The sequence below is a fragment of the Megalops cyprinoides genome, chromosome 12 (assembly GCF_013368585.1).
Source record: "Megalops cyprinoides isolate fMegCyp1 chromosome 12, fMegCyp1.pri, whole genome shotgun sequence".
Lineage (NCBI taxonomy): Eukaryota > Metazoa > Chordata > Actinopteri > Elopiformes > Megalopidae > Megalops > Megalops cyprinoides.
The window spans coordinates 7,386,970-7,411,328 of record NC_050594.1 but is presented as its reverse complement, the minus strand read 5'-3'; the positions used below and the strand labels follow the sequence as shown (position 1 = coordinate 7,411,328).

Sequence of the window (24,359 nt, the reverse complement as noted above, 5' to 3'; positions counted from 1 at the left end):
AGCTCTGTATAAGAGAGCTTAGTCAGAAAGTCTCCGGGCTGCCATGTTGAGGCTTGACCGCAGAAAGCAGGGTCATTTGGAGTCAGCTGGGGCCACTCTGTGAAAAGAGCAGGCAGCATCTGTCAAGATTAAGATAATAACAAGACGCCCCATGCAGATGTCACATTGCCTTATTGTAAGCTCTGCATATATATCATTTTAAGATTCCCACCAGGATGATAACCTATTGCTGACATAAGTGTCTGTTGTCTGCAATCGGCTTGTCTCTCATTAGTGTCTCAGTGTCCGACACTGTGCTCACTTGATAGTAAATAGGCCATGCTTCATGGGCCAGAATGTGTTCTTGTTTTTGGATATGCGATGCAACTGGTTGTCAAATTTTCAAAACCTTTACCCAGAAAGTGCTCTAATTGGATCCTTTCAAACCGTATTAATGCATCAACTAACGCAGCATCTAGCCTGTGTACAGGCTGGCAGTCTGTCAAATTCTGTCAATATTTTTTGGGATTTTCTTTTTCACCTTTTGGCTTACCTGATGGTCTGTAACCTGCAGAGCCCTAGGCTCTGTTCAGTAGCCTCTGTTTCTTTCACAAAGATCAACCTGCAGGACCCGGACGAGCGATAGTGGCAACCTAAACCCACCCAGAAGGGACAGTCACACCAAATCCGCACACCATGACCCAGTTACACATCGCCGGTGTAGCACAGTGGTAGGGAGTAGGGCGCATAAACCGAAGGTTGCCAATTTGATTCCCAAATGGCCCAGTGCTATGGTACATCTAGGGCAGAGTATTTAACCCAACTTGGCCCTATCCAGATGTATAAATGGATAACGTGAAAATGGCTAGACATATAAATTGTTGTGGGTAATTGTATCTGCTAAGCAAATGTACTGCAACATAATATAGCCACAATGCAAAGGAGCCTGAACATCCAGGCCACACCCCAGGCTAGCCGTGAGTGGACAAGAACAACCCCCGAAACCCATCCTGAAAGGAGGAATATACTCTTCAGTTCAGACAACATGCTGGTCGTGCACCGGTGCATGAGATCCTGTTATCAGATCTAAGCAGCGCTGTGCACCATCTGCACTACACATGTTCCTCCAGCTCCCCGGCATGAAAAGGGCTGGCGCCGGCTGTAATGAAGACCGAATCTTGTTACGGTTCTTCGTGGCCCTCAAAGCCGGCATATTAACATATCGCTTTAATCCCGTGGAAAATTGCAGAGAAGGCAAACATTCTCAGAAAACTCCTCCCTTTAAGCTGGTAATCCTGCCGTTTCAAAGCCTCCCAAGTCGGTAGTTGCCGGTCGTATTTCGGTCTTCATTATAAATTTTTCAGCATAAATTCAAAAACCTAGACGGGAAAACGCACGGAAAAAACCTGGGCTCCAAAGGCGCAGCATGCACGTATTTCACACAAAACCCGTGACATTATCGCCGCTTCGAGTTTGGCTTAGAAGAGTGATTAAAGTTTGAAAGGATGCGGCCTACTTCTAATAACTTCATAGGAAAACGACCCACTTCAGAAACACGTGCCTGTTTACGCATGCATGAGACTAAAGGCATGAAGGAACGCAAGCAAACGACTTCTTGATGTCCGACTGTGATCAACAACCGCGCTATTCACAACGCCTTCACTGTGCTTGTTTACTTTCTCGTTTGCCACACTTTATTGCCAGTTTGTATTCAACCTTTATTTAACCAGGAAGGTCAAATGAGAGCTTGTTTCTCATTTACATTGACTATTAACAATTAAGGTGGGGAAGTAGGGAATGTAAGGGGCTGCAAAGACAGTCAGTTAGTGGAGGATGATTACCGGATCCAAAGAGCCAGTTTGGGAAATTGGCCAGGACATCAGGGTTAACAACCCCGCACAGTTTCGGTAAGTACCATGAGATCTTTCATGGACTCAGGACCTGTTTTGAGTATCAAAGTTATAAAAAGGATGGCACCCTCTACAGCACAGTGTCCCTATCACTGGAGAGGGACACTGAAGTTAAGTGGACTAAATGGGCAAGTTCCTCCTATTCACACAACACACACACACACACACACACACACACACACACACACACACACACACAGTTATTGACTATAGATACTTTACAGTCTTAAAGTATGTTTATTTTGCAGTTTTGATGGCAAAGCACCATGCCATGTTACAGATGCATTAGGCATGATTAATGTAGGTGATCATTGCATTACATGTTACAGGGCACTGTTCATCTCTTCAGGGGCGGAATGAGAACCACGCCCTCCAGCCCGCTCACTCGCTCCTGCAGCTCCTCCCTGTGGCCCCGCCTCCATCGCTCCAGTTCCCGTAGCAACAGGGCCTCTTTCTCTCTCAGTTCTTGGATGACCGTGGAAGCCTGGGCCTCGCCTTGGTGGTCTGCCTGACAGGAGGTGGGTTTCCGGGGCCTGTGAGGCTGGTGAGCAGGGTGTTCCTGGAGGCGAAGCCTGTAGCCTCCGCTTGCAGGGATGGAGGCGTAGGCCTCAGTTAGGTCGTGCAGTCTGCGTCCCACCCTCTCCTGTATCTCCGCCTTCTCTGAGGTTGTGACCGCGCCCACATCCCGGTGTCTGGCCTATCACAGAAAAGGGAAGCAAAAGGCATGAGACACTGAGGTTCTGTGACACTGGCACTGTGGTGTCGGTCACTACTAAACATGCAACAAGAAAGATGAGGAAAGACCCACACTGAGCGGGCAGAGACTGCCAGGGCATGCGCATGCTCATTTTGAGAAGTCCTGGCAGTGCGTCACCGAAGAGGACCCGAGCACACAACGATCCCCTACTCTAATTTCGCCTGTTAATGCTATTAACTGCAGGGAAGACAAAGCTTTGGAGAGTTCATTACACATGGTTTGTATTCGACGGGCGCGCTGCCGGCTGTGTTCAATAACTAATGACCGGATATTTAGCCTTGGGTGCTAACCAGATCGATTCACTGACCCACAAACCAGCCAAGAGTTAGAGACCACCTCCCCACGGCGTCTGTCTTTTCCTCTTCAATATTTCATGCGGTGGTGTTTGATAGAACCACAGCAGCCATAACTGAGAGAAAGCTGACCAAATTACACCCAAGGCGACCAGCTCTACGCAGACAGAATGGGTCTGCAGTGAGTTCTTTGCTCCGTGTCAAAGGCAAAAATAAGTGTAATTCGTGTTTGGCATGACAGAGCTGGATCTGTGAGCCATCGGAATTGAGAAATAAACCCTGTCTTCTTTTTCCGTGAGTTGAGAAACATGGAAACACGAGGCCCAGCTTAGTGTCAGAGACGGACGGACGCACTCACACGTACGCCCTCGTCATCAGTGCGACTGAGGTAACCCAGCTTTGACTGACAGCGGAGGGGATTCCCCGCTGGCCACTCACCCGTGGAGGGGCGTGGTCTCCCCGCTCCGCCCTCACGGCCCTCAGTCCCACCCGCAGCATCAGCAGCATCTTGGTCAGCCGTTCCAGGCCCCTCCTCTCCGTATCGCCTTGGCAACAGCCCCCCTCGACGCCTGCACTCTTTGGCGCCATAGCAACAGGACCGGTGTGTGAGGGCGGGGAGGGATCGGCGAGCTTGGCATCAATCACGCTCTCCTACAGTACGCAGAGAGAGAACTTAATCACATGGTGCGACACTTCACAGTGAAAGCATGTGTGTTAATGACTAGGTAGCACGCTAAACCAGAAGGCAACATGACATTTGCTATCATTTCCTATATAAGCACATTCTGAGTAAATCTCTAAAAAAAGAGAAGCTCCTCAGAGTTTGTTTTTTTTTTTTTTAGGCAGTTTTTTCTTTATAAATCTGTAACCTCACTAATTTTTCTTCAGGTCAGAATAATCTTTCCTGTCAGACTTAAACAACTTCTGTAATGGTGTTCCTGTGCAGATCAATTCTTGGGTCAAATCACCAGCCCCAGGTAATTTAGAGAGGTGAGAAGACGTTGAAGATGCATTCCGGAGCGCTGGAGGACGCATTCCGGAGCGCTGGAGGATGCATTCCGGAGCGCTGGAGGACGCATTCCGGAGCGCTGGAGGACGCATTCCGGAGCGCTGGAGGACGCATTCCGGAGCGCTGGAGGACGCATTCCGGAGCGCTGGAGGACGCATTCCGGAGCGCTGGAGGATGCATTCCGGAGCTAATGGCAGTGACTCTGAGCTTGAGCTGCCTTGTAAAAATTACAGCAGCACTGTAATCTTTTAAATAGATCGCTCTTTGCTGGCACTGTTAGCCATGTTAAGATAGGTTTATTTGTTCAGTTTGAATTCAAAGTTAACTGTCTAAAGCTAAAGAGACATAAATGTAGAGCAAAATGTAAAAAGGCTGCTCTTAATCTTCTGAAATGTTTTCTTTTGTTTCTCTTAAAAACGCTTCAGTTGACAGTTATTGTCATATTGTTAGTCATTTAAATGTAGCTTGTCAATTTTCCATTAATTCTTAAGAGCATTCAGTTTACAGACTTTACAGACAGAAATTACATCACTGATTCATGTAGGTCCACCCTCCCAAAGGACACTCTTTTTTTTTTTTTGGGGGGGGGGGGGGGGGGGGGGGTGCTGGAAATCTCTCAATCTCTTTCCTGTCTTCACAGACCAACTATTGGCCAATCTGGTTTCATTTCCTTTTTTAGAAAACCGTAGGAAACACTCGTAAATCTAGGTCTGTGAGAGCAGTACTTCAGACGTGAATACTGGCATCGTTCCTGATTGATCTTAATGAGAGATGGAGTGTCACTCATTGAAACTGGGGTTCTTCTGCCATTAAATAAATTCTTTATAACTTCACTTAACTCTGGTCCATTCCACAGAGGCGGAGGAAATTAAAACTCTGATGGGGCTTGTTGCTGAATCACTCAGTGTCATGGGGTTTCTTACATGCACAGTACAGGCCTGGTGGTTAAAGATAAAAACAGCAAATTTAAAGATCTTTTCTGTATCAAAGGGTTGACAAAAATCCTATGTTGTGCACTCATTCTGTTGCACTAAATCTCTCTCCCAACCTGTTGAAAAAAGCCTTTTGAAAGGGACCAGGTGAGAGCCTCTTGTGTCTTTATGAGCAAGTGAGGTACACAAGCTGGGGATAGAACTGATGCCAGAGGTAAACTGAGGTACTTCAGATGAAGAGAGGAACACACCATTCAGCACCAGTTTCAGGGGTCAGAATGAACAGAAGTAGTTCAGATGAAGAGAGGAACACACCATTCAGCACCAGTTTCAGGGGTCAGAATGAACAGAAGTAGTTCAGATGAAGGGAGGAACACACCATTCAGCACCAGTTTTAGGGGTCAGATTAAACAGAGGTACTTCAAATCAAGCTAGGAATGTACCGTCTAACATTACTTTTAGGGGTGCAAAAGAGGAACATTCCATTCAGAAACAGTTTTAGGGGTCAGACTGTACAGAAGCTGTTGAGATGAAAAGAGGAACATACCATCCAGCTCCAGAAGAGGGGCTCTAGGTGCTTCCAGTCCAGGTAAATCTCCAGCAGCCGAATCTCTGTCCGTAACCGCTCCAATTCCTGTAAAACGGGACATTTTAGTTCCAGATATGTCCACTCTCACTGTCTTACTCCTTCTGTCTTAATTTCTCCATCTCACTCTTTCTTGGCTCCTCTCACTCTTTCCCTTTCTCCAAATCTCTCACTCTCTCTCTCTATCTTAGTCTACTCTCCATCTCCCAGTTTCTTTCTCTTCTCTCAATCTCTCTCTCTTACTCCTCTCTCCATCTCAAGTCTCTCATTCTCTTAATCTCCTTTTTTTTCCTCCTTCTCTCTCTCAATCTCAAAGCGTCTTGCCGATTTCACTCACCATAGCACCTGTGCTCCCAGATCTCTGTGTCACGGCTGAGCAGTTTTTTTTTTCTGTTTGTTTGTTTACCAGTACCTGGTTTTCACTTGGAGATCTGTCACCATACATCAAAGATCTTACCTTCCTGCCTGTCAACCTGCCCCTCGAAGTTCAGAGGGAAGGAGCGAAGGGGAGAAAGAGAGATGGAGAGAGGACTGGAAACCTTTGAATCTCTTTCCTGTCTTTACAGAAGCTGCCAGGAACCGTTATGCACACTGGTAACTCCTGAGAAACACATGGGCACCAACAGACCCGTCTTCAGAGTGAAACGGTCTCTCTACCCAAGAGCTTCAACTCTGCTTCTCTGAGTGTGGAAGCGGCCCGTCCCTTTTCTGGACCCAGTGAAGGCCAGATACAGGACATTCGCCGGAGGGGGTGGTACGCTCTTGAGATCCCCTTGAATGGGGAAATCTGCCAGTACTCTACTGATAACAGACTTATGTGCAACGAAGGATTTGTTCCTGGCACAAACATTAGTAATGTAGTGTAATAATGTAATAAACAAGTGATTTATATGTGTTTTTTGCATAATAATCTAATACACACCTGTATTATGTCAAACATATACAGGGACACAGGTAGTGGCGTGGAGCTCTGCAGCATGGGAGGAGAGAGCTGGAAACAGGGAGTGCAGCCCGGTGCGAATATTCAAAACCGAGAGCCGTACACTGATGAATGGCAAGGGTCTCCTGCACACACAGTGCGGCTTACAGATAACCACAGGTAGGATGTAGAAGAGTGGGGGCTCTGTGGTGAGGGCTGTGGGGAGGGGCGGGCTCAAGTCGGTCACCTTGCTCTGGCCAGCGCTGCCTGTGGGGGGGTCTGGGTCTGGGGCAGAGGGGCCGCTGCTGGAGGACAGGACCTGGAGGAAGGGGAAAATGTGGCTCTCACTCTCTGTGGGACTATAACATGGGAGCAAACAACGGATAACAGAGATTAACACTAACAGCAATAATATTTTAAAATAACTGCTTCTGTATAGTGCCTTGCAGGTAGTTAACAATGACGAGGTTGATGAGAATGATACTATTGATGATCAGGATGATGAAGAGGATGGTAATGGTCATGATGAAGATGACACCACTGATGACGATTGTGATAATAATGACAGTGGTAATGGTCATGATGAGGACAACACTGATGATGCTGAGGTTGATGATGAATATGGTTGTGGTATTAGTGGTGATCAGGATAATACTGGTGATAATGATTAAGAAGATGATGAAGACGGGTACGGTCATGAAGATGATATTGGTGATGCTGATTAGGATGATGGTGGTGGTGGTAATAGTGATGATGAGGATGACCCTGATGATGAAGAGGGTGGTGATGACGCAGACACCGTGCACTTGCCTGGTGCAGCAGCGCTGCTCTCTCCCGCTGTGCCGCTTGCAGGCTCCTCCACAGGATCCTGAGTTTCCCCTGCTCCCACTGCAGTCTCCTCAGAGCCCCCTCCCACTGCTCCGCCTGCCGCGGCCGCTCCACTGACCCTCCACCCGCCGCGCTCAGAGAGACCTGAAAGGCGCAGGGCAGAGCCGTTCCTCCATCGGCCCACCTGCCCTCGACTCCACCCGTTCCCTCTCATACTCTCACATCCACCCATCCTGAAATCCACCCAGCCCCCTCATATCCACCCAGCTACCCTTATACCCCCCCAGCCCCCCCCCAAATATCCTCCCAACCACCCATCCTCTCATATTCACCCAACCTTCCCTTACATCCACCTACTCCTGTATCTACCCACCCATCCATATATCCATCCCCTCTCATATTCACCCACCTACCCATACATTTTCCCGCTCATTTGCCCTCATACCCCCTCAGCCCCCCCCCCCCCCCCCATAATCCTCCCACCCACCCACTCACCCTCATACTCACCTACTGTCATATCCATCCATCCGCCCACCCTCACCTCCCTTCATCCCTCCATCCCCTCTGCCCTCCTAATTGCCCTCTCCTCCCACAAAGACCGCCGCGCTGAATAAGGGCTGTGACATTTCAAACAGCCCGGATTTTTCACAGAGAAAAGTCACCGCTTGGCTTGCATTAATCAGGGTGATACAGACGGCGCGGCTCAGTCCTTGAATAATGTACCAGGCTGGTTCTAATTCAGTCGGCACTTTGGGGAGCAAAAGGAGCTAAATGTGTGCGAAGGTTTTCGGCAATACCTTTGCTGCTGGAATCAGGACGGTCACAAATGACCCACTCGCCCCCTGCCCTGTCCTCACGCCCCCCCTCATACGCCCCGCTCCACACCCTCCCCCGCCCCGTCCCCACCCTCTGACCTGCCCTTTCCCCACACCCTGCCCCACTCAGTGCAGTGCAGCAAGGCAGAGTTGTTGTTTTTGCCAGCACCTGGTTTTCACTTTGACATCTGTCACGCTGTTCACTTCAGAAGATCTGAATTCCCTGCCTGTCAACCTATCCCTCAAAGTTCAGGGGGGATAGGAAGTGAGGGAGGGAAAAAAAGGAGGATGGGAGTGGGAGGGAATGGTGAAAAAGAGAGAGAGAGAGAGGAAAGGAGAGAGGGGAAAGAAGATTGAAAGAGGGAGAGCGAGGAGGAGATGGAGAGAGGGAATGGGAGGGAGAGAAGGAGAGGAAGACAGGCAAGGGGTAAAGAGAGAGAAAGAGAAGGAAGAAGAGAGGGCAAGGGAGACATGAAGCGGGAGAGAGGGAAGGAGATTGGGGAGAGGGATAGAGGGAAGAGTGCTGGAACTCGTGACTTTCTTCACAGGGCAGCCAGGGATCGTAAGGAACACAGTTACTAATTTTGGTGGTGTTCTGTGAAGGCGTTGAGCACATGCATGGAGTGCATTCCCTCTCTGAGTCAGCTTTATGTCTGTGGGCTGCAGAGGAGCACTGCCTCGCCATCACCAGCACCAGCACAGCTGCACTGCCCCCTGCTGGAGTCACGGCGTAATGCAAATTCACCAACAGCACAGCTTCTTAACACTTACTCTCTCGGAGACGGTGATTTGTCTCTGTGTAACTGGCACAGTTCCTCTGCTCTGGGGACTGAGGCAGTGACGAGAAAGTCTTTACCAAAAAACACAGCAATCAAACATACCTCTAATGAGGAAGAGAGCAATTTGTGGACCGTGGCAGCAGTAATATCAGTCAATATTCACTTACAGGTAGTTATCCCCAAATGGTAAATTCAGTTTTCATTACAGGAGATATTAATCTTGTTAAGTGTTGCTGAATATGGAGCTCATAAAGCATGCATTTCGGCTTCACACACATGGCATTGCTAAATTGCAAAAGCATTCTTTAAAAACTGCAGTGCTTTATCAACTTCTGTAGTGTGGCAGCACACAGCATGCTAAAAATGAAACCATGCAGGTGAATGCCTGGTATATTACTCCATACCAGCTGCCATAAAACATATCTGCTTACATCTGCTAAGGTATTAAGGTATTATGCATTCTTTATTTAGGCTTTATGAACTATTTGTTATGAAGGCCACTGCTAAAAAAGCAATGATGATCTCATTATTCCAGTTGCTTTGCCAATGAATCTCCAGTAGGGTCATTCGTAGCTGTGAAAACACCCGACCTTTCGGATAAGATGTTGGACAGGTTCTGCCTGACTCTGGTCATTATAGATCCCAAGGCAATTTTCAGAAAATAGCAGGGGTTTCCCCACCGTGCTGGCCAAATCCCCAATATGGTTTCCTCAATCTGACCATCTAATTATGTAGTTTAACTGGCTAAAATAAACCCCTCATTCTCTACATCGGCTGACACGTTGTGAGCACTGATTATAATAATACTAATTATAATAATATCTCACCCCTGGCAGTGCTGCCAGTGTCTCCAGTCCAGAGGCCATCTCTGCCAGCAGGCTTTCCAGCAGGCCTCCTGATGACATCACCCAGCCTAAGGCCAATAAGAGCTCTCGGCTCCCCACCTCTTCCATCAGGCTCCACCCACCCTGTAACCACTGGGCGCGGTAGCCACACTGCCACAGTGCACTGCTGACCAGCCTGGCCCGGGCACCTGCACCGTAACAAGGACAGGTAAGCACAGGAACAACCAGGTGTGATGCCGTGGTTAATCAGCAGGGCTTAAAACCCCCCGGGTTGCCAGTTCGATTCCTGCTGCTCTTGCACCCTCAAGTATGGTAGTTAACCCAGACTGCTTCAGTAAATATCCAGCTGCATAAATGGATAACATGTAGGAAATTGTAAGCTGTGTATGCGGTGCTCGTGAGTCACTGTTTGGCACCATGTAACAAAAGCACGATTCCGTCGAAGGGTCAAAGTAACACTCCCAACGAATATCGGTTTGAGTCATTCCACATTCTTGCTGGAGGGTTAGCGTACAAAGTGGAAAGTACCAAGAGACCTCTTCCACTCAGCGCATTAATCTGCTTCTAATAATACTTGCTGCTGCTCAAATTGTGATGCAGTGAGAGTGTTATTTTGACCGCTGCTTAAGGTCAGGTAGCTTTACAGATCATTGTACAGCTTCACATCCACCGCGACCTGGGCAGGTCTGCCAAAGGAGTAACAGAAGCAGCAAAATATGTATCATTGTAGGTCTCCATTGAGACAATATGACTTAAGTTCATGTTGACACAAAGGTGAGACAGGAGAACTTCATGACAGACAGGTTCTAGAGGTTAAAAAATATTAAACCACAAAAATCGTGGCTAAAGTGCTGATGCTTTTCAGAACACTTTCCTTTGACAGAGGACCCTGTGCTCCAAAACAAGTCAGCACTTTAGTTGTTTTTCCTCATGATTTAATAAACTGTAATATTTTGAACTTCTGGGAGTTGCGGCGCAAGTAAGTGCACCCTTGACCTTTAGTTTAATTGAGTTCGCAGATCAAAGACACTTTTTTTTTTGTAACCATTGACATTCTGTTGATTCGCTGACACTGGTACTGTTATTTCCAAAGTCCTGCTGCTTCTACAGATCACTATTAGACCCTACATTCAGTTACATTATGATGGGCGAAAGGATAATTATGGGTACTTGTTTATGTTTTTTTAATAATATTTGCTATTTTGAGAGTGTTCTCACCTTGCTTTTACATTACATTATCCAAAGCAACCTACATAGGCTACAATGTTTTACATGTTACCCATTTTTACAGTTGGATATTTAGTGAGGCAGTTCTGGGTTAAGTACCTTGCCTAAGGCTATAAAAGCAGTGCCCCAGCAGAGAATCGAACTGGCAACCTTTTGGTTACAAGTCCTGCTCCTTGTCCGCAAAGCTACACCGCTGCCCGAATAATGCTTATTCACTGTAATTCAGACTGTTCTTGCAGCCTATATTATTGATGTCTCTGTGTCTTGTTACTAGTAGTGACGTATGTATCAAACATTCATATCAGTCTTATAAGAGTGTCTGCCAAATAGCTAAACTACAACTATTACTATTCATACTGCTGCTACTACTACTACAACTACTCATAATAATAATAATAATAATAATAATGTGCTCAAATACAATATTAGAGTGTATTCTTACTTTTATCATGCGAATATGTAACTGAACATGAACACTCCCACCGCACGGCTTTCGAGAGGATGTTGTACAGCAGCGTCCACAGGTCATCCACCTGCAACAGACAGCCAAAACGCCTCATGCCTTCACTGCATTTGCTACTCAGGATACAAGTTCAAACCATTCAAATCTATATATCCCAAAAACATAGAGTTATTTATCTTATATTTATCTCTGAATCCAAAGACTAATAGATATGCACTCACAAGAGTAGTCAGAACAACATGGAGCAATGAAAACGGATCGTTCATTCAGATAAGTGAGGTGCTGCGATCCATTTCACAGGTACAGCAGCGAGCTACAGGTAGACCACCTCGCAGCCTATAATGGTTCTCACGACCGGCCCAATGAAGTGATCACCACATCCAAGACGACTTATTTTAAATGGATCGAGTCCATCTTAAGTGTACTGAATCGCATTAATGTAAGGCGTTACAGTCGCAACGTCTTACAGGTACAGCTGAAGGTGCAGCTAGCTATAGGATTGTGCCAATGGTACATTCACAAGATCCAGTGAATATTTAGCCAGCCAGCTGTTTAGCGGGCTGCTACAAGGGTCAACGTCATCTGATCTACCCGGGAATGAATTTTGTCTGTCTTTGCAGCCCAGTATTGCAGTATGTTGGTCTAACAAGTTAGCTAGCTAACCTGTAGTCTAAACGTGATGACTAGATCGTCATCTAAACGTTAACTAGCTATCACTAAACAACTGGACATAGTTAGCTACCCAGCAAGACTTTTGAAACTTACCGCATCTTCTTTGTTAAATTTGGCTCGTCTGAAGGTGTCTGCACCAGGGACGGAGTCTATCTCCAGCGCAGAGAGAAGTTTGCAAAGCGATTCAATTACTTCTTTTACTTTCACACTCTTTCCACGCTGCATTATTATAGTGAATATTACGTAGAGACTCTTCAGCGACAGCCAGCGTCTTAGCTGCGTTCACAATTATTCATTTTCCCCGGTGGACACTGAAACAAGAGATATTAAATTGGGATATTCACTGTACCGCTAGCAACCTTTCACTGGGTAGACCTCGAGTTTGTTTACATTAACAAGCGTGTAAAATCTACCACATCGAAACGTACTAGCCCACTCTAACGGTTGTGTTTCTCAAGGAAAGACTAACAAATGCTAATAGCTAAAATATAAATTATCAGTGGTGAAATATCTGGCTCTTTGACAATTTGTGTCTAGACGTGGTCGTCATGGCAATGCGGTGATACTTCCGCAGTAACGACCCAAATTTCCCGGGCTACTGAGCTTATCCGGTTTCTTGCACTGCTCAGTGGGTAAACCTTCTTCTTCGTCATTTTGCGTTCATCTGGCACTTATTAAACAATGTTTAGGTGCATTACCGCCACCTCCTGTGCTGGAATGTGAATCGCAGCTGGCTAGATGCCCCTGTTCTTGCCTCGAGTAATGTGGATTTTCTGAAACGCAATTAATTGATTCCTCTCCAGTAATTCGAAATTCTTGGAAGTTCCATTACTAGTAGGTGAATAGTGCCCAACATCCTTAAAATATGCATGTTGTCTTTCATTTAATATGCAGACATGGTTCACACATGGTTCATTCCTTCCGTTCGGTGTTGGCATGAACCTTTATCATATTTACTGATTTTATGTATGCATTTTTTCAGTCCTGTAGACCTGATCTTTTTTCACATCACCATCACTTCCTCCTGTCTGCTGTACAACATCAATCCCCGTGATGTCACACCTGTCTAGATACCATATCGGTGTCGGCACTCTCTAACCAAAGAGTCCTGCCAAATTTTCAGCATATCATTTTTAATGAGGAATTGAGCCTCTGTCAAGCTCAGAGGAACACCAGTACCTACAAATTACTCAGCTCATTTTGCCAGCACATTTACCCTTTAATTGTACTGAACCCCCACACGAGAACCATATCCATCTATTCTGATGTATAAAAAAGGAAAATATTAAAATACCAAGAAAGGACAGTTATTTATTAGTTTCATTACTTCATTAGGCAGACGCTCTTACCCACAGCAACTTCCAAATACTGTAAGTGCATCACTATGCAAAGAGAAGTTATCGTGAAGTATTACAGAGGTCAGTAAGATACTAAGTTAAGTGCTAAGGACAGTTCATTTGAATGTTTTTTTATCCCCCCAGCTGAGTCTTTGCTGCATGGAGGCTAACTTCAAGCTTAAAGAAACAGTAAATCAGCTATACTATCTTGGTCTTTAGTGTTCCAATTATATGATGCATCAAGTTGGTATATTGCATTATTTCCAGACAGGTAAGCATTCTATTGTCTATACCTGTGCAAATGTTGTTTCATAAAAGAATGTATATGTAAAGGGGTGAAAACATATTACAAAGTGTAGACAATATGGCTGTGAATGCTTTGTGTGTAGTAAACATTTTTTGTCGACTGAATTGCACAGAAAAAAATGACGGAAAAACTGAATAACACGCCAAAACATGATTTCATCATTCTTTAATGCAAACATACAGTAATATCTACATTGTAAATGTAATATTAAAAAAATTAATTCAAAGTAATTGTATATTAATTTATACAAATGTACCTAACAATTTAAAACCCAGACAAGTAAAAATCACTTTATAAATATATTCATACATCATACTCAAACCTAAAAGGCATACAATAATTTTCCATTTAATTCAATCCATTTTCATTTCATAAGCAATTAAGTACACACTAAAAATGTTCAGATGACCACTGACCCCAATGTTATGTTACTGCAGGAGACTTGCTTCCTAGGAGGTGGCTGGACTTGGCCGTGTTCTCGTCACTGATGTGTCAAATGACAAGACTGTGCGCATTTCCTGTTCAAATGGGCCAAACCGTTTGACTTCAACTGCAACGAATGACAGAGGTCACATATCCTCTGGCTTCAAAGTCTGCACATACAACGCAGACTTTCTAAGGGTTTTAATAGCAGACATTATTTCCAAGGCATGAGAGCAGATCTGTCTTTGGTGTAGGCACGTTCTGTCCTGAGCAACTGATCCAGGATCAGAATAAAAATGTTTGGATGAATGATTAAGGTTATAACTGGGAGAGAAGTATCTGACCTTAGATCTATTTTCAAGGGCAGCGAGTAACCTGAGGATTGCAGGGGAGTGTGAATACATAGAAAAAGAGCCTGTATGAAAAACATCTACTCTATTCTGAATGCTAAACATCACAATACGTATTATGCTCTTGCATTGTCAGTAAAACCGATTAATATAACATCAGATGCTTTACGCCACAACAAAAGTCTGAAATTAGCCTTTGCATATTTCATTTATTGTTCTTGCGGTGATGTGATGATTTTTGGCAAATGTTTTCCTTAATTGCTACAGTTGCGGAAGATCACAGAGCATGAATGGAACTTCGCATGCCTGCAGCTCTTCAGCTATCAAAATCTGTGCCAGGTCTGTCGCAGTATTTGCTCAGACTGGCCATCTGAGAAGCCTCCCAAAGCTGTCCAAAACCCACTGTGTGCAGACGCTGAGATCAGACAAAGATGCTTTCGAGAGTGACGAGAACGCGGCCAACAGGGCAATCCCTGCGTGGGAGGGTACGTGTGAGATTCTGGTACCTTGGGGTATCAGCACGCAATTTGTCAGTTGCAATGAACAGAGAGCTGCGATTTGCACAAGTGACAGTAATTACAGTAGTAGGAAGAGGTCATCCACAGCTACCTGCCGAATTAATCCCCACTTCACCACAAACAGCTGCCAATCAAATTTGGGAGATCAGCTGATGCATAGCTATTCTCATCCTGGCACACCACTCCAAATCTTATCCTCGGGGCAGGACTTTGCACTCTCTCTGGCACTTAAAACAGACAGGTCAATTCCTCACACTGAAAAATCGAAACACATCCGTCATCTTAAATAACTTTTGCAAGAAACCACACTAATGACAGAAGCATCACCACACAACCCTACAACGGCATCCCCCCCCCCCCCCCCCCCAAATCTGTTTCCAATCCTATGACCACACCTGCCGGTTCTCATTTAAGATAAGTTCTCATTTAATTAAGTTTGATTGAGTTTTCACTTAAATCCTAATCTGGATTACGACACTTCCATGCATGGTGTGGCCTTCGATCGGGCTTGAGAAACACTGCTGTTGAGAGAGCTGGCAGGGGAGAGGATGTTAGTTACACAGGACAAAGACAACGGCCAGACTCAGCTACTTTGATCCCAGCAAAAGAACTCTGAATGGCAGCCCAATATGAGGGGTACACATGCTCTAAACAGGGGGTGATCTCGTTCTAATGTGCTTCAGTGTTATCACTGCAATCAGTCAAGCCAGTGCGTTGCCACTAGCTACTGCTACCCATGGAATCCCTGCCTTTTAGGGGCAAAGGCCAGCCAGTGGCAGATGCTACATGAACGCTACGTGTGCGTGTTCGCTTTGATCCCTTGACAGTCAGCACCACAGCAAAATGGAAAGAGAGGTGCAAATTGGTGCCGAAACCATTTCAATCCTCTGAGTCTGTCAAACATCTGCAATATGAAGCTTTCTCAGTAGGAAGAATGTTAATAGTAATGATAACAGTAATAACAGTACCTTGATTAAACTAGCAGATATTTGACTGTCTGCACAATGTGTGAGATTTGCTATTTGTATTCGTAGGTACCAACAATGTGCTTTCTGAGGTATCCTTTTAACAGCAGAATCACGGAGGGGTTCATTTTTTGAATTTGATTTTTTTTTTATGTCTCTCTGATTGATATGAGTATTCATGTTCTGACGTGCGCTAACTGTATATACTACAAAGTTTGAAACAGAAATCGGAAATATACAAAAAAAGGCATTCTACCAATATAAACACAGGGGGGTTCAAACAACCCCATACATGCCTAAATTCCTCCTGCTGTCTTATTTCACAATTACCTTTTCAAGGAAGACTATTCAAATGAGAACATTTTTCAACACATCAGAATGCCCTCAATATACCAATTATTTGGATGTAGTGTGCACTGTTCATATTGAGCACAACAGTGTTCATATTAAAAGGTACATAGACGTGACCATAGAGATATAGGTCTTCCTCAAGACATGCATGTGATTAAAGGAGTCATAGAACAATCAAAAATTGTTCATATTATAAATACATAACCTATAGGTGCTTCGGGAGCAGTTAACATTTTGAAAAGCTGTCAAACACAGCTGTGCACTAAGAATGCACCCTCTAGTAAAGTACCAGTATGTAAAGGCACATTTCATTTTTGTTATTCAATAAAAACATATATTTCTTATTTTTGTTAACTATATTGGGATATGGCTGAATTGAAAAAAATGTGTACAGACTAGGACATTTTGTTTTCTGGTTTTAACTATTGGAAAAGGAAGCTCTGATCCCATGACATCACTCCAAACAGTCACAAGAAATGTACCCAGGCTTTCAAAATAGAACTAAAATTACACTGTACAGTATATGAGTACATGCTGATTGTACAGTGATGACATTTTAAACATGTTTAGGGGTCAAAGTGCATTTTGATTAATTTTGCATGCTCCTATTAATACTTCACAAACATTCTGAAAATTAGATTTACCACAATATTACACAGAAACACATTTTTTAACATGCCTTATACATTAATATGCTTGTGTGAATTGGATGTAACACATCTTCATATCTTCACTGATTTCTGACTCTGGCCTTCAAATATACAAACTTCATCATGACCCGCTCCGTGATTCTCAGTTGAAGGAAGACCTCCACGTTTTGAGTGTTAAATTACTTCAGGCCTCTGGGCCAGACAGTTGAGCTTATACGGTTGCCATCTAAAAAACTACACTAGTGTTATCAGAATCTGCTGGTGCTAGACCCACTTCAATATATACATAAAAAGGTATTTTTGTAAACATTGATCAAAGGTAAGACGTGATGTGCTAACTTTCTCCTTCTCCTTCCTCCTCGTCGTGTTTGATCACCGGGTTTCCTGGAAGGAATCAGATGGAATAAGTTACGTGAACCGTGATTTATGCAGCTACCGCAATGACGATGTCATCTCACGTGACCACACATCCCCTAGCAACCCCTGACCCCTAAACACCCAGAGCTGACACAAGGCTTAACATCACTGGATCATAAGCAACAGGCCTGGTTTCATTTACTGCGATTTCATCTGCTCTTGCAACTATGGCGATGAAAGTGAGGGTGACCTGTTATGCTATCGTGCATGACTAGAAGAGATATCTGAATGGAAGGTCAGCTGAACTTCCCGTGAGCCATACCACTCTTGACAGTGATGTGAATGCTTAGCTACAGAATGCCACTAAAAATTTCTTGTTTCACTTTGACTGTGTCACACAAGAGATTGCAATTTACCCAATACAGCTGTCAGAAAGGCAAAAACAAATCACGACAAATCACCCAAGTGAGCTTTCCTGATGATGTTCTCCTTCGCCTAACTGTGTAGATGTAATTTTGCGTTCTTTGTTCCTGTCATATCTACCTGTTCCTACCTTCCTTCCTGTCAATGTGAGCTTATATCCACCTTTCAATTGGTCAGCACAATCTGGAATGTGCAATACTAATAAAAAGATCTAATCCGTAAAGACAGCCAAGCACCGCAAAGCAGTGGCAGGTCTTATAAAGAGCGGTCAGAAATGATTGCATCCTTGACATAACAAGGACAGTGAATTCACTGACAAATGCAGCGTCCTTGCTAAGGAAACCACAGAGCCCGGACTGAGCGGTAAACAGATCGATGGAACAGTAAATATAAAGCTCGCTTCACTCACCCTGTCTATTGTTTTACAGGGTAGGAGTTCATTTTTGCAGAAAAACACACAAATATCTGACAATTCTGCGGCTGAATATATGCACCATGTCATTTAAATGACTTGAAGAATGTCAGTTTTTTAGAATGGTTACTAACGTAACTGTGAGGTGAGGTGAGGTGACTGAAATTTGTAATTAAGCGATTATTGGCAATGTGTAGCCAGCAAGTACACTCCATTGGCACATTGAGGACAGGGAACTGAACTCAGTTTGATACAAACAAGTTGTCCATTTTGTTTAGCCTTAACTGTAAGGAAAGCACTCTAAAGCATACATGCTATGTGAGAGGATATGGGCCGGTGCATCTCACCATCTAACTTCTTCAGCTTGGGAAGTCTCTTGGTTGCCTCCTCGATCCAGTTCCCCTCAGCCGAGTACTTCTCTTCCAACGGGTTTCCCACAAACACCAGGTCCACCAGCGCAGGGAGGTCTGCCAGCTTCTGGAACTCAACTGCAACAACGCACATCACAGAATCAAGGTCCCGCACAAAGGTACGACACCACGATAGGACTAATCTACTATGACACGCACCACAGTCAGTCTCCCCCACAATGGAACACACCACAGCCCAAACCCTCCAAAATAGAGTACACCATGGTCTAAGCCTTCCAGAAAAGCACACACCACAGTCAAACCCTTCCACATTTGGTCACATCAGTCAAACCTCTTCACAATGGAACAAATCACAGTAAAACTCCCCCACAGAGGTACACATCACTGTCAAGTTCATCCACAACGGAATACACCGTGACCAAACTCTCTGAAAATGGTTATACACCACAGTAACACTCCCCCAGCACAGTTCACACCAGAGCCAAACTAATCCAAGTTAACACTGTACTAGACCACCACACAAGCAGTGTGCTTACCCCACTCCTTGACGAGGTTGTTGGACATGTAGAGGACTTTGAGCTTCTTCATGACGTGAATGCCCTTCAGCTTCTCAATCAGATTATATGAGATCCACAATTCCTCCAGTGTATCACCTACTGCTTCCTACAGAGGGCGCCACAAACCATTGTTACCACAGAGTTCTAATATTCAATGTCCAAGACAAAGAAATAAGGCAATTACAACTCACCAGTCCATTGAGATTCTTAATGTTATTACGTCCCAATGACAGTATCCTCAGATTTTCTAAAAGAGAGAAGGAAATCCTTTTTAATCCTTGTAAATGGGCAAAATGCCCATTTCTCATGCTGATTTCACCACCCACTGAAGCAATTATGGCAAATGGTGAACTAACAGACAGTGGGTATATGCTTACTCATACTTACTTAGACCGTTGAGGTTGGCAATTTTCTCAATGCAGTTTGTGGACAGTGACAACCTCCTGGGCAGGAGCACAAGAACAGTAAATGAGGTGTACTGGTACAGCACAGTTATAAGAGTGATAATACTTCAAAGCAATGCTGCTTCCACCTCTCTCTGGGAACTTCTATCCATACCAGCAGTGCAAAAGGTTGCTGGTTCAATTCCCCGCTGGGCCACTACTGTTGTACATGGAAAAGGTACTTCACCCACAGTTGCACCAGTAAATATACGGCTTTACAAATGAATTAAAATTGTATGTAAGTCACTAAACGTCTGCTAAATGATAATAGTGTAATCTGTATCAGAGTCTGTGTCTGTATACAGTATGTATACGAGTAGTAAGGAGAACAGTATACATGTAATATGTGGCAATGAAAGAAGCAATGTGTACAAATGTAAAAAAAAAAACTGTTTTTCGAAAGAAACTGATAAATAAATGAATACACAGACTGAGTGCATACATGCCACATGCACGCATACATGCCACACACACACACATTCATAATGCAGTAGTCAGTAGTATCTTCTAGTGAGTACTGTGATGGCCGACTCTTCAGAGACACAGTTGCTAATGGGTAACGGCCCAGTTCCAGTGCACTCACTCGCAGTTGATGAGGGTGGAGAGAGAGGCGTCCATCTTCTCGATGGGAGGGATCTGAGCATACAGCTTCACCGCTTTTGCTTCCCCCGCTTTCTCTCCGGCCTTCTCCTCCTGTCCAACCACAATCAGCACTATCAGAGACTCTTCCTGATCTTCCAGAAGAACTGGGGCAATCAACAACCCTTCAGTTGTAGTGGCATGCTATGAACACCTCTGCTGGTAGAGCCCAGAGATGCTAGTGACTCGAGTAAAGGCCTCAGCGTTAGTCGATTCTATTCACAAGACAGATGGATAATGACACCTCTGCTGTTTCAGTGGCATACCGATCCACTGAGTGAAGGATGGAGTTTGTCAGATAAAAAACATAGACGTAGGTCAGACAACCTATGAATGGGAAGTCTTACAATGTCTCTCATGAGGCATGGCCAAACAAGACATTTTTAAAATGGTCATACAGACAAACAGGATGTCGTCTTTGACTGAAAAATAAGTGGTCTGGAAATACGAATTGTATACGCAGGCTAGCTTTTTTTAACCATGTCTAAAACAATGAACCTATTGAAATCAGTCATGCCTGCCTTATCTACTGAATCTTCAACCTGGCTGATCTCTAAGCCTGTCCCTCCACAAGTCTGAAAACTGACTAGACTTCTGTCCCTCGACCTGACTCTGCCCTTCTTCCCCTTTGGTTAGCTCCTTTCATTTGTTGTACTCACTCTGCACCATCTCAAAAGCCCTGGTCCTGGAATATACATCATTCCATTGCACAAGACACCAGACACTTACTCCACCACTGGTTGTCTGTCTGTCCTTCCATTCTCCTCCTTTGCCACTGTCTGTCTGTCCATCCCCTCTACTGCCTCATTCTCATCTGTCTGCCCATAGGTGGAATGAGCTTGCAACCAACTTCAACCCATGTCACTCATCCTCTAAAGAAACAGCTCCTCTGACGGTAACTGGACTCCCCTTAGACCTGAATATATTCTGCAACCACAGTCGGATCAAGTACTGCTCGCTTACAGGTAAGAAACAATCATAAATTAATGTTCACAGTCATTGATATGGACTCAGACTCAGTATGACCACAATGAACCACATTAACAATGAACAACAAATTTAAGCAAGCCTGTGTCCATGCACATAGATCTGTACAGCCAAATTAATGTGTGTCTCAGAATATACTGACAGCAAAAGCCCTATACAACAGCTCTATACAGTTCAATCGTGTAGCCCACTACGAAAGCACAACAAATTGTAGCACGCAAATCCTGCCCAGACAGCATCTTCCCTTGTCTAAGGCTGCTTACGAATCACTCCCTATTAAACAGGGACCACCTCCATACTTGTGAAATGTTTTGGTAACAGTGACTGTGTTTGGACTCACGGCAATGCAACAATAGGAGTAAAAACGCATTTTTATTATTGTAAACAGACACGTGTTTTCACCAGCTGGGGCGGGTGACTTTTAATTGAGGACAATAAGAGGTCAAAGCTAGGGTGAGGCAACATTAGACGTCTGGGAGTAAAAGCTCTGTGACTGAGGTTCTGGTGGGTCAGAACTCTCCCTGTTAGATCCGGCACTTCAGCTGCAACAAATGAGATGGCTAAGACACAGTTATCAGTTTTTATCACATGATCACATTAATCCCCATAAACAGTGATCACTGTCTTTGAGCATAGCAGTGTGATTTCATTCACTTTCATACACAAGGCATGGTCAAAGGTTACTCAGCTGGATTTCGATCCTGACACCCCACATTCCATGAGTCATAAGTGATTTCCCGTTGGTTAGCCAATGGGCCACATGGTTGATTTTCAGGTATTTCCTGATATTCTACCACATGGATAGCAGATTGGGAAATGACAATCCAGACTGGGGGGCAGTTGGGGAATTAACTTGACAGGAAACTGCAGTTCACTGACAACATACTCACCACTGTGGGAATGCAAAAAAGTAAATACAAAAACTGATACAGACAGTACAGAAGTATCACTTACCCATTTCACCAGAGCTTCTTTTATAGTTGTTGCTTTTGCCTTTGAAACAAACAGACACAGAAGCAGTTACAACACATCAATGCAAAGTTCATTTGCTACAATACTTAGCCAAAAATGCACACGGCCAGGCAAGTGGTGGGAAATATTGACCAAAATTAAATATTTTGTATCGCTTCCAAATTTATAAAATCAACATATACATAGCTAAACAATAGTCTGTGTAGTAACATAAGCCCTTTTAACACAGAAACGAGGCTTTTCTGAGAAGTATGCTTTGTTGAATGAATCCTTTTTAAAAATCCCATTCACACAGATCAGGTTTCAGAGTGGGTGCCAACTCTAGCCCAGCTCTCACTGACGGTACTGTGCCAACTATTATGCAATGTCCTTGAAAGCGTACTACACTGCCTAATTTCCCTCCACAAGTCATCTTATTCTTGTCAAATACAGCAGCCAGAGACACAGCCAAATGTGGCACTCAGAACTGGGATTACATTATTACATTCCATTATTGTCATTTAGCAGACACTCTTACCCAGAGCAACTTACGTAGGTTACAATTTTACACACTATCCATTTTCACAGCTGGATATTTACTGAGGCTATTGTGCGTTAGGTACTTTGGCCCAAGGATACAGCAGCAGTGGCCCAGTGGGGAACAGAACTAGCAACCTCTCAGCTGAAAGCCCTGCTTCTTACCACTACACTTCACTGCTGCTCAGTGATTTACCATATCAGAGCATGTCAGCAGGAAAAGTGAATCTCTTTCACATTACCATTTTCCACCTTCTTAAAAAAAGTTTTTTTTTTTTTTTTTTTGAAAGGCTTCTTTCCCTGACCGTCTTCTCATCTGTGTGCCAGTTGCAACTGAAAACAAATTTGGCTTCTGTTACACCGAGCTAAAATTTGGAGATCAATCTACTGTCCCCTCAATATTTGTAAATGTTCTTATCCCTGATTAAGGACAAACAAAAACATGTTATAACTGAAAATGTATACAATGGATCATTTTTTTCTTGAATTTTTAATATGTTACACTTTAACCTCAATAATACTGTACAGAGCAAAGTCACATTGTTCACAGATGATGATGAACATAAGGGTCACATTTGTTTATACATTAAATTACAGGGGATAAAACTTCTAGGTTACCACAAACAAAACTAGAATTGCATAATGTATAAGCAACGATTTCTAAATGTATTTTCAGATATCAACAATAGCATTTCATTAATCACTGATTTCTTTCTTCCTTTCCACAATGCTTTTTCATGATTTCAATAATTAAATTACCCAATTACTAGCTACTGTAGCAATTCCTACAACTGTTGATATAGAGACCTATCTTTAGAAGAAACAAAAAAAGATGACTAAAATGCTTTTTTCGCGATTTAACTAAATTGCTTGCCACAGCTAGGTAGAGTGCCACGACGTAAGCATTCTCATGGAAATATTTGTTGTAACAGTAGCTAGCTAGCTTGTTAGCCACACTAAATTAGCCAGCTATATACTTACAATAGCAAATAAAATATCGCTACCTTATTAATGTTATCTACATCAGTGATCACAGTGATATTAGATATTTCACTAGCGAACTAGCAAGCAATCTGAAACAGCGAAACGTCCAACTTCCTTACTAACTTAGCGTAGCTAGCCAAACATTATTTGCATAAACCAGCAAGCTACCGCTAGCTTGCTTGTCGCAGTGTTTTGCTAATGACTGCCAGCGGCGGCGGCGAAGACTAAGCTAGCTAGCTGTAACGTTATAACATACTAGCCATACCTAATCAGTTGAAAAAACACATATTATTGTTGTGGTTACTGCAAACCACGATACAAAGCTAGTTTACACAATATGTGACAGCACAATTCGGAATAGCTGTGTTGCTAGCATGCATCCTATATTTTATTAACGTTAACTGTATCTGGTTGGCTAACTAGCTAGCTATACGCATCTTATGAGGAAACGGTTAAAGAAACAAATGTGGTATGTAACTAGCAGGCTAACAACAATATTGGATTTTAAATTTCACTGGGTAACACAGTTATATATCGTGTTATTCTCAAAGGCTCTCAGCAAAGCCCTGTCTGTCCAATACTCACCATGTTGTCCTCCCCCGTTGCTATGACACGGACAGTCTTTGACGCATGCGTGTACGTTCATGCGTCCACTTACGTTCGGCCACAGACAGTGCTTCGGCGGTTTAGGTGAGGACATATGCGGTCGCAACGCCGAGCGCACCGCCGGTCCTCTACTCCCATTTGCTGCAACAGAGAAACAGGTTAACAGAATTTCTGACC

The 24,359-nt window shown here is 44.0% G+C and overlaps 2 protein-coding genes across 2 annotated transcripts; both read right to left on the bottom strand.

Moving 5' to 3' along the window:
* Positions 1-2,226: 2,226 nt before the first annotated feature.
* On the bottom strand, positions 2,227-12,528 carry tedc1 (tubulin epsilon and delta complex 1). Its single transcript, XM_036542191.1, has 9 exons — positions 12,108-12,528; positions 11,349-11,412; positions 9,635-9,840; positions 7,185-7,357; positions 6,833-7,150; positions 6,510-6,744; positions 5,428-5,514; positions 3,378-3,590; positions 2,227-2,586 (listed from the first exon to the last, which is right to left on the bottom strand). The coding sequence occupies exons 1-9, from the start codon at positions 12,237-12,239 to the stop codon at positions 2,227-2,229; spliced, it is 1,788 nt and encodes a 595-aa protein (XP_036398084.1). The 5' UTR covers positions 12,240-12,528.
* Positions 12,529-16,630: 4,102 nt separating this feature from the next.
* Positions 16,631-24,280, bottom strand: dnal1 (dynein, axonemal, light chain 1). Its single transcript, XM_036542990.1, has 8 exons — positions 24,162-24,280; positions 22,059-22,097; positions 20,062-20,171; positions 19,423-19,478; positions 19,227-19,282; positions 19,015-19,141; positions 18,455-18,595; positions 16,631-17,299 (listed from the first exon to the last, which is right to left on the bottom strand). Exons 1-8 carry the CDS (start codon positions 24,162-24,164, stop codon positions 17,250-17,252), a joined length of 582 nt encoding a protein of 193 aa, XP_036398883.1. The 5' UTR covers positions 24,165-24,280; the 3' UTR covers positions 16,631-17,249.
* Positions 24,281-24,359: the final 79 nt, after the last annotated feature.